General features: G+C 38.9%; 2 protein-coding genes across 2 annotated transcripts in view; both read right to left on the reverse strand.

Annotated features, from left to right (window-relative positions):
- LOC144661917 (uncharacterized) overlaps window positions 1-11,348 on the reverse strand; it is a 459,725-nt gene that overhangs the window by 331,026 nt on the left and 117,351 nt on the right.
- LOC144661937 (TM2 domain-containing protein 3-like) lies at window positions 1,196-11,304 on the reverse strand. Its single transcript, XM_078522656.1, has 5 exons — window positions 10,921-11,304; window positions 8,218-8,310; window positions 6,903-6,969; window positions 2,785-2,860; window positions 1,196-1,605 (listed from the first exon to the last, which is right to left on the reverse strand). Exons 1-5 carry the CDS (start codon window positions 11,269-11,271, stop codon window positions 1,437-1,439), a joined length of 756 nt encoding a protein of 251 aa, XP_078378782.1. The 5' UTR covers window positions 11,272-11,304; the 3' UTR covers window positions 1,196-1,436.

The raw sequence follows: 11,348 nt of genomic DNA on the forward strand, positions 1-11,348 counted from the left end.
ATTGACAAGATAGAAAGGAAGGGGCATACACAGGATTTAAGGCTTTTTTCACTGACGCGAAGTCGTAGTTGGAGTCGTAAAAGCGCTAACGACCTAGAGTGAAAATCGAAAATTAGAGTAGTAAGCGGAGTCATAAGCTCGACGGCATCAGAGTCGGAAAAGCGAATGAATGCTAGCTCTTACACCCTCTGAGTACTTTCTTTCTGCTCGCGACTCTGGCAATTTCTTTTTTTCAGTGGATCATAAGCCACGGAGTCAGAAGAGGAATCGGAAACTCTGCTCACGATTCCCTCGGTTTAATTTTCACTAGATCGTAACGCTCTACTCTTTTGATTTATACGACTCTTGTGAAAACCAGCGTTCAGACGCTTATATTTAGCAGAACTATCGTTAGTAGGTACAGATACATAACTTTGTAACTACGTTAATTATAAAAAGAGAACATCGTCGACTCTGTGTTTTTTTTAGTTTATTAATAATTAAGTTATTACTATTAATTTATTTTCTTTTATAAACTGACGCAAGACTGGCCCACCGAGTTAAGCCACTGCTACTTGCAGGCCATTCCACTGTGTATTTTAAAACAGAAAAGTGTGAAAGTGTAGTTTAAGCTACGATTTGGCTTTAATTAAGTGAGATTGAAGTATATCCGCATGAACTAAAATAAAATCATATTGTTTCACCTTTTATTCGCTCACTTCAGCTGCTGTAGGTGCATGTTTGACGCCTCAACTCGAAATACACTATACAATACCTTTAAATAATTATTCCAAGAATTGTCTTTTTGCTAAATTACATTATCGATAGTTCTATAATTAAAGTTTTTATTATCAGTTGTAGCCCTTGACCAGTAATCTGTATTTTACAGCATCGAAATAGTTTTTAGATAACTCAGTGGAAATAAAGAATGCTAGGTGTCAAGAATTGAGAACGCTTGCTATTAGTAAGTTCTTATCGTGCTCCGTAATGAACAACGATAAAAAATGCATCCATCTCAAATAACTTGTACCAATTCTTCTTAAAATATAACATAAGTCATACTTAAACACAAACAATACCTTTAAAGGTAGTTATGCTTTGATTTGACTACAGCCAAATCCTGAGATGTAATCCAAAGCTTATGACCAGTTCTTGTTTTTGGCCATCTTTCAGTTTCAGTGTTCAATTTAACATTTTCTTACACTCTGTTGCTAGACTGCCCTGAATCCATTGCGAGCATTTAAATAGACAGGGTCCGGGCCTAGGAAAACTGTCCAAGAACCTTTCTCTAAGGTCCCACGTAATGCATGTTACAATACGTTGAGTTAACTCTGGCCCAACATACTGTATGTGCAATCCACCGATGACTTCATGGTACATATTTGACTTGATCAACACTCCAAGTACCCATGCTGCACAAGCTTCCAAGACCCTTTCTCTAGTGTCCCACATAGAGCCTAAAATATATAAAGGGAGCCATCCTCTGGTCCGACATATCCAATGATGATGAGTATAAGGTCCACAAGGGTCCAAACTCCCAGGCCCCCAAAGCTGAACAGCTTTCCAAGCCCCTCTCTCCAGTGTCCCAAGTAGAAGCGGTCCACACCAAAACCACCAAGTGTCAAGCTGCAGATAGAAAGACAAGATAGTTCTCAAGAAAGTTTTCAGTCACAGTTTGTTGTAAATCCACTGGCCGTCTACAATACTTTGACAATGTTATGACGAAATTTGTCATCAATAACAGGACAGACGCATAAAAAACTGACGTCAATTTGTTAAGACCTGATGCACATAGCTGAGGACCTCACTGTATGATTCGACTACAGTTATCTCCAATGACAGCAGATTCTTAATTGTTTGCATTGAAACTCCAGCAAGGCTAATGTAAATATGTTTTAATTTTTTTTCCTAAACACTGAAAACAACATTAAGTGGCCATCTTCTCGGAAAATTTTTATTCAATCCATAAGTTGAGATATAAGACTAAATCAAAGTTTTAAAAACTGACACTGGAGAACATCATCAAAATGTTGAGGTTGGCATTACATAAGCTGACTGATCTGTAAGTGGAAACAGACTGTCATGTAAGCACAGTAACCAGGGGGGGGGGGGGTACTCCCTAAAATTTACTACGGGGGTGTGCCGCTGAGTCTCTGAGACTCTGGACTTGTTCCAGAGAAAAAAAGCTGCATTTGTGCCCCTGTTCCAGACAATATCCACAATGGAAATATATGTCTACAGATAGATATAAAAGACACACTTGCATATATACTAGTTATGCAACGCTTTCGAGTGGAAAGGCTCGTGTGTATACCGAGAAAATACAAGTGACAAGTGGGATATTCCATAGTATACCACGAGAAAGTGTTGTGTAACTATTTTATACCATGCCATAGAAAATACGCTCACTAAATTTCATCGAGAATAAGATCGCAGCGCACGATGGGAAGGTTGGGTTGAATACCGTCGAATATACAACGGCTTTCCTGTATTCTGATTGGCTGTATTTTCTATGGCATGGTATAAATCACAATACGCTCACTTGACCTCATCCGGTGGCTCGGAGATAAAGCGATGAGGGGAGTTGAGTTTCATAGCAAAACTCAACCGTGTTTAATCAGGATTCTGGGAAAATATCAACCCTGTTCCAGAGTTCAAAGGGTGATTTTTATACTCTGTTCCAGAGTCAGATAGGCAAAAAGCATACCCTGTTGAGCGGCACATACCCGTATAGCCCTTATATGGGAGTGACCCCCCCCCCCCGGGGGCACAGACACATTACTGTATATTTGTCTTCATGATTACCTCAGTAATACGGCAGTCGACCATCTGTAACCTGATGTCCAGTTGCACAGCAATAACTTTGGAAATGTACGATTGCCTTGAAGGAAAGTGCACAACATAATTACATGGATTCAGTTTTTTTTTTTTTTCAAACACATAGTGCATGTGCAAGATATACTAAGCACAATTTATGAACAAGAATAGTTTGAATGAAACAATAACATGTAAGGCTGGGTATTGTAAAATAATCTCTACAACTAACATAAAAAATGTAAATACAGTGGAACCTCGATATAACGATATGCCAAGGGAGCAGTAAATAATATCGCTATATCAAAGAATAGTTATATTGAAACTCCCGATATAACGATTAGGCCGTAAAATAACTGAAAAAACCGTTATATCGGGGTAAACCTAACAAGTACTGCATATTAGAGGGGATATTTTAGAGAATAATTTTGATAAGAAGGCTTAGAACACAGTATCATTTTCGTATATCAATTCGAACAAAGCTGTTTTTAGAAACGTTAGAGATGACTCGATTACCGTAATATTATTGCATTAAATTCGATGTTTTCCAAATAAAATGTGACTGTGTACTGATAATATCGTTATATCAGAAATATCGTTATATCGAAGATCATTATATCGGGGTTCTGTTCCATATATTGTACTGTTACTTTTGCCGGGACATGAAATATTCATCGTTATACCGGGAATATCGTTATAATTTATCAAGGATCGTTATATCGGGGTTCCACTGTACATGCAGCAATTAAATATGACAAATGTACAGTTTTAGGAATTATCCATCCCTACCCCATGCAACAATAATTAGAAATTCCAAGGGGGTCTCAAAAGCCAAAGTTTTTAAAGGAAAGTACAAACATTTTGTGGGATGGCTTTATATATTTTCTCAAACAACACAATGATTTAATACAAAGACAATGAACATAAAAGGGACTGTGTCACGGCCGAGTTAGTTTACTGGCAAGTTTTGCCAAATATTTGCTATGAAACTAAATGTTTGCAAAGAAATTACTTCAATCTATGATCTAAATGACAAAACCATAGCTTTATTTGTTAAAATCAAAATAATTTGTCTCCCGGGTGTTATAATTTAAAGTTACAAGCAAACAAGATTAACTTTGAAAACTGTTCAGCCCAACAGTGTATTTCAGAAACCCAAATCGCAATCTGTTTCAATTTTTTTTGCATTTTTGGCCATCTCTATTTGCTGTGTTATTTAAATGTTCCTTCACTGTTTTAAGAAGGTATTTTAATATTATTTTCACTGAGTTTGATGGCCATTAACCGTGCCTAAATATGGCTTAAATCCCTGACACAGTTCCTTTAAGGAACGACTGGCTCTGCAAGCAAGATAAACCAACTGAAATTTCAGGGCTGTCACTAAGGGCCGGGGGCCGGGGATTTTCCCCGGCTACAACGACTTTGAGCCCCGGCTACTTTGACTGATACAAAACCAAAACATTGGAAAGTGAAAAATACATCAAATGACAAAATTGTAAATTAAAAAACAAACCAATAGTTTATTAGTGCAAATTATTATTACCGTATTTTCTCGGTTATAAGGCGCACTCGGTTATAAGACGCACCCCAAACTTGGCAACTTTGTCATCCTAAGTTTCCAAACTGAAAATGTTCCGAAAACACTCGGTTGTAAGACGCACCATGAGTTTGGAAGTTAAAAAGATGCAGTCATCAATTTAAGGACAGTTCTCCTTACAGAATTTGAATGTTTGAATGTTGCTCATACTCCTTGGTACAATTTTCAGGTAAAGAGGTAACATTTCTTGCTAATATAAGGCGTAAATTGAGGGTAGCAAAGGGGGTATCGTGATCCCGTTTCACGCACAAGTTTTAACCAAATTCACGTGTCACGTATACTTGAAACAGCAGAATTCACGGATCACGTGTCTTTTCTTGCTATTTTCACGCGTCACGGTCTAATATTTGCCCTATTTTCACGCGTCACGGTCTAATTTTGGCCCTTTTCACGTGTCACGTATAAACCCTTTGCCCCCCTCTAAATTAGCTCGAGGTAAACATTTTTCCATCGTTTATGCTTCGATCTTGGCTGCTCAGTAACCTGGCAAATGTGTAGTTTCCAGTGACCACTGAGTTTGAAGCTTGGTTACCAAGTTCTCAAGCACGCTTCGTACTGCTTCGCGCCCTGTTCGCACTTTGTTTATCGAGGGGTTTTCAACGATTCTCAGGCTTTTTTGGTGTTTCCTTGTCTTCTAAAGTCATTTATCAACTTTCCAAGATGGGGAAGATTTGTTTAATATGAGTATGCCTGATTTTCTTTGTCTGTTTTAACATAATGCTGACATGTATACGTAAGCAGTCGTTACCAAAACTTGTCAACTCGGATAATAAACTTTTCGTTAAAACTTTCTGTTTCTTGTTCTGGAGGTGTAAAATAATTTACAGTTCAATGACAAACACTAAGAGTTTTCTTTTTTCTTGTTTTAACTGCAAGTAACTATAAAATGACGACTATAAGATTTAGTTGGGCGAAAATACTCGGCTATAAGACGCACCCCAATTTTGGCAAGAACTTCCCAAGAAAAAACAGATTTTCCTCGTAGAGAAGGTTACAGTGGTGTAAAAATTGCATAAAAACCAATTCATATTAGGAACAATTTTGTTGTTTCCTAAACCCTACAACCCGCCCCCATCAACAGCCAACACTAGAAAATCTTGTCCCCCGGCTACATTTTTCGTTTCCCCACCTACTTGAAAAATTAGTGACAGCCCTGCTGAAATCCTACACTGTCTGATTGGCTACATGGGCAAGTAAAATAGAGCTATCTTGCTAACCATGTACTGCAAGAAAAATGGTGCCCTTTATGCCACATGATGAATTTTTTTTTTTACAGTCAGAGTCAAGTCTGTTGGGTCAAGATGGCTGGATAATGGCCTCATTCCTATTCTGTGTGTTTACAGACCTTAAAGGCCCGTCAGGTGATTTTTGTCTTGCAACTCAATGCAATTTTTGTCGCGCCGAAGTCGCATGAAGTCGCCGCTATATTGCGGCGACTTCATGCAACTTCGGCAGGATATCACAGCGATAAAATCGCCATGAAATCGCTGCGAGTTTGCACGCATGAAAACTAGCGGCGATAAAATTGCCCCCAGTCGCAGGAGTTTCAAACCTGTTCGAAATTTGATGCAACTTTGGTGCGACAAAAATTGCAATGAGTTGCGTGACAAAAATCGCCTGTGTAATGGGCCTTAACACCAATTGACCAAAATGCAACATCATGGACAATAGCTTATTATAATGATTATTTTATGTCGTTTATTTATCCCTTTCACCGCACTAAACCGGAAAACCGGGATTCCGTTTTCCCACTGGAACGTACCAAACCGCTTTTCCTGGAATTTGACCGCTTAAGATTTGAGATCAGAGACCTAGGAACTAGGCTCCTAGAGGGGGGTCTTATATATTTTAAATTGAAAGCACATGGTCAGACTTCAAAATGGCGTCCTTGAACCGTGAAGTGAAGGACAAGAACTCGATAAAAACATGAAGTGAAGACGCGCGAATCAACATTTTCCGCCACATTTTGATTGACTAAGAAGATGCTCTTTCTTTCTTTCTAAACTGGCCTCTCTTTCTGAGGCCAGTTTTAAAACTTGGAAGGAATTATTTTCACAACTTGTCAATGGTGAATGACTCGAGTTACTGAAGACCTCTTCAAACCTCGGATGCCAAGATCAAAGCCGTATGGACTCAAACTGTCCTACCGTTTTCTACAGTCACATCTTGCGTGCGATTGAACAATGCGGTATTAGAGTTGTACAAACTTTCCATTAATTTTCCGCTCTTTTTTGAATAAAATAAATGTTCTAATTTATCACGATGTTTTTGCCTTGGATTTTCTTGCTTGTGTTGTAATTTTTGGAATTCAAAAGCCTATTTGAAGTGCACAAACCCTGTTTAAAAAATTAAATCATGCTATTTTAGACGGAAAGTTTGACATACATGTAGCTAGAAATTCGCCGTTCGGGGGGTTTTGTGTACTGGAAATAGAATGGTGAAAGGGTTAACAATCTGGCCTTTTAGTGTAAGTTCTGTGTTTAAGGTCCCTTTTCAATGGATGCGAACTCACCAAGACATAGCACATCATCCAATGCAGTACAGTTTGTTTGATATCTCTCCTGAGGACTGGACACTACCTATTCAAGACAAACAAAAAAATTGTCATTTTTTTCCTCTTTACAAGGCTATGAACAGAGGCGAAAGAAGAGTTTTGATTGAAATGTAATTGTGAAGCGCTTGCAGACAATAAATATCAGGTAGTTATTCCCCTACACGACACCCTGCCTGACGCAAAACCAATGTTGTTGTAAGGCTAAAGGGGAAACAACGTTTAACTTGTGACAGGGATTCCTTCTTAATGATATTATGAACACTGATTCAATGCCAATTCAAGCTACATGTATAAGTATTATGCCCAAGATGTTGCACAACTATTTCTGATTATAATGGTTTTATTCTTCGTTCTTGATCCTTGATAGCTACTGAGAATACTAGAATGAGCAAGATACTTTACCAAATGAATACTTACCCATTCAATCATGCTCAAGCTCAGACATAACCATGTGTTGTTTTGTACAGCTGCTCAGCTGTACACATGACATGGTAACATGGCTTATAGTTACATTCAAGACAGCTGGGAGTGAGGCCTTCCTGCGCCCAAGGGATAGAAGCGACAAGCAACATGACCCCCAATACTGGCGACACAGGAACTTTTTAACAGCGATAAGCGACATCATTACCGCACTGAAATGCCAGAACGACACAATGCCACAGCAACGCAATAGTAGGGGAAACAACAGCGACATTTACAGCTGTTGGCTAGGCAACATTGGTTCTCAGGAACACGCAATATTGCGACACAGCTACCTGTCTTGGAAGGCCCCGGGAGTCCCAAAAATGGTCTTCAGTCTCTACTGTGCAGACTACTGTGCTTGATCCACCCTGTCAAGACCTAGGGCTGATATTTTCTGCACTTCCTCCCTTGCATTTGGTTAATAAGATAAATGTTGCAGTTGACTCGCAGGTTTCAATAAAAGCCAGTTACTGGCAGTCTTCCGCTGCCTATAGGGCTTCTTATGGCCGTCTATTAAGAATTCATTAAATTTTATAACATTTGCATCTAAAAAAATCATACATGTAGTTTGTTCAAAAAAATATGTTCTGTAGCCAAAAAAAACCCTCAACAACTCTTTTTGATGCCCAGATTTGCATTTCCCAGCTTCTACATTTCAGAACCCCCTAGGAAAAAGGGGCCTTATTTTTAAGGCCCCTTTTGTGGACACCGTGACAGCCATATATTTCACCATCGAAGCTGCTAATAAAATATGTTATTGAAACCCCTGCTAACTGTGTGGTGATTGTAAACATAATGACAAGTTCTTTACCTTGCATCCTGACTGCTTCTTGCAAGTGTAGTTATCAGGATGCAGTTGATAACAGTATCTACAGTTGAATGTTCTCTTAAATGTCTGAGGGCCCTATGATAGGTGATACAAACTGATGAGCCCAGGAGTCCATTACTAGTAATGGGCTCCTGCTATTGATTATTATAAATGACATCACAGAGCCATCAAACTTGATCAAACCGATAACCAATAATCCAATCCAATCGATTCCAATCATGCGATTGGGTTTGATTGAGTTTGATTTTTCAAATGCTCAATTTGTTTTGATTAGTTACCCCAGGAAAATGATACAAACCCCTATTAGATAACAAAAAAGGAAAATAAAATACAACCTAGTTGGAAGGATATCACATACCATAAACAAACCTAAAGTATACCAGTAGCCACAGCAAAGGTGTTTTCTCTCTTACGTAACTACTGATTTGTGTGCAGTCCTACTTTCTATTTTTATTTGGGGGTTGCAGGGGTCTATACTCTACTTTTGCTCACCCCCCCCCCATTTAAGAATACGGTACTACATGTAGCAGTGTACATTTATGGGTCAACCAGGAAGGAGGGGGGGGGGGGAGAAAGGGGGGATACCTAAAATCAAAACACCACAAGAGTATTCTGATGCTCTAGATCAATATCCATCAAATTAACTACTGAAATAATATCAAACTCCCATGCTTTACTACAAAAATATCGTATACTCACTTTAGTTCTACCAGAGGAAGATTTGAAATCTTTCGTTCTCAACATAGTTAGTCATCTTACGGTAGTATCGAAAACGAAGACCCCGAAAACGAAGACCTAAGACCTAAGACCCATACGAAAACTAAGACCCATACGAAAACTAAGACCCATACGAAAACTAAGACCCGTACGAAAACTAAGACCCATACGAAAACTAAGACCCATACGAAAACTAAGACCCATACGAAAACTAAGACCCATACGAAAACTAAGACCCGTACGAAAACTAAGACCCATACGAAAACTAAGACCCATACGAAAACTAAGACCCATACGAAACGAAGACCCGTATATACGAAAACGAAGACCCGGCCAAAACCAGCGTTACCCAGAGTTGCGTGACATTAATAATAATGACAGAATAATATTGAAGCAGACTGAGCGTACTGAGAACGTACTACTGATCAAAAATCTAGACTTGATCGAAAACTAAAACCTGATCGAAAACGGTTGCTGCGTCACAGAAGAGACAGCCAAAGTCTCCAACAGTAATGCACCGTATCGAAATCTTAACGCGCACAATACTTGCTTCAATAAACTTCGCTACCCGATTATTATTATTTCTCGCTTTACATCGCTTTATTATTTCTCGCTTTACATCACCTTTAGTGTCCTTTACATTGTCGATATTGTTGTTCACATGAACGTGTGCCATCGTTATTCGTTTCGAAATGTCTCGAACTGTCATGTATATGATTTGACATTGAACGAGTACATTTCATTTTCTTCGCAGTTTTTTGGATCGAAACCGCAATGTCATTAATTAAAGGGATGGATCAGCCAGTAAGAATACAAACTGGACACATCTGTTTGAACTGTACTGTGCAGTTGGGATCTGCACAAGTCATTGCGACAGTGTAGTGTCGTATATAATTTGCCAAACAGGGCTACATTGTGTATAGATCTCGTCAGTTTGCGAGGTTATCTAGTTTTACTTAGAGTTGTTTGTTTCAGTTTCAATGATAATGAATGATAGATTTTTTTCTAAATTTAGTAAATAAAGGTTTTGTTAGTGCTTCTTATGTGTAGGCCAAGATGTTTTAATTTTACTCATGTAGCGCGTAACGAGGCGTACTCACTTCAAAATTAAAGACAAATATTTGTAGGATTTCAATGAAACTTGATCGATACGTTCTCAGTACTCGTCTGCTTCAATGTTATTCTTATCCAACACTGATTCGTAGAGTACAAACATCGCGCAAAACGAGTACAAATGTCACTCGATATTTGTACTTGTCTCATTTCCCCGACCAAAAGATTAAAAACCTTGGCAAGTCATGTGTGACCTAGGCTCCCGCAGTGCTATCAGAATGGAATTTTGAAAAGGAACAGCATCTTTTCATTCCGTTTACGTGTTGAAATAACTGTAGCGTTCCATTTGTCGAAAAATTCTCACCGAAAATTCCAAGTAAATGGAAAGCGCTCGTTGATTTTCGATTTCAGTAGTACGTTCTCAGTACGCTCAGTCTGCTTCAATATTATTCTGTTATTATTATTAATGTCACGCAACTCTTGGTAACGCTCAGGTTTTGGCCGGGTCTTCGTTTCGTATGGGTCTTAGTTTTCGTACGGGTCTTAGTTTTCGTACGGGTCTTAGTTTTCGTACGGGTCTTAGTTTTCGTACGGGTCTTAGTTTTCGTACGGGTCTTAGTTTTCGTATGGGTCTTAGTTTTCGTATGGGTCTTAGTTTTCGTATGGGTCTTAGTTTTCGTATGGGTCTTAGTTTTCGTATGGGTCTTAGTTTTCGTATGGGTCTTAGTTTTCGTATGGGTCTTAGTTTTCGTATGGGTCTTAGTTTTCGTATGGGTCTTAGTTTTCGTATGGGTCTTAGGTCTTAGGTCTTCGTTTTCGGGGTCTTCGTTTTCGATACTACCGTCATCTTACTGAGCTTTATACGTAAAGATCTGTACATAAGCTTAGCTTATATTTCATTAAAACTGTACTTACCGTACATTTGATTGTGCTAATTGCTTTACATTGTACTTCCACGTCTTTCCCGTAAATACACGAGTCGTTAAATTCACACTGAAGACAAGACGCCCCAAGTTTGCTGCATGGAACTCCGTCTGGGCACTCTAAATACGACAAGTCAGTTTCTTTTGTAGAATTGTTGCTACTTGCTGTTGTTTTTGTCGGTGAAATAGACGAAAAACTTGCCACAGACTGCGAACTAGAAACTGTAAATTGAATAGCTGAAGTAGCCTCGGTGTTCTGCTGTGCTTTAGTTTTCTGCTGAAGAGCAAAATTAAACAGAAAAGCGACTAAAATACGGCAAATCGCTCCAATCAAGTCCGCCATGTTTTGAAGAAAGATGCGGGACGGAAGGAGCTGGGCACTAGTGAATCTTCCATCTCAAGGCACACACGTGACTATTA

The sequence above is a fragment of the Oculina patagonica genome, chromosome 8 (genome assembly GCF_052425735.1).
Source record: "Oculina patagonica isolate OP01 chromosome 8, crgOcupat, whole genome shotgun sequence".
Classification (NCBI taxonomy): Eukaryota; Metazoa; Cnidaria; class Anthozoa; order Scleractinia; family Oculinidae; genus Oculina; species Oculina patagonica.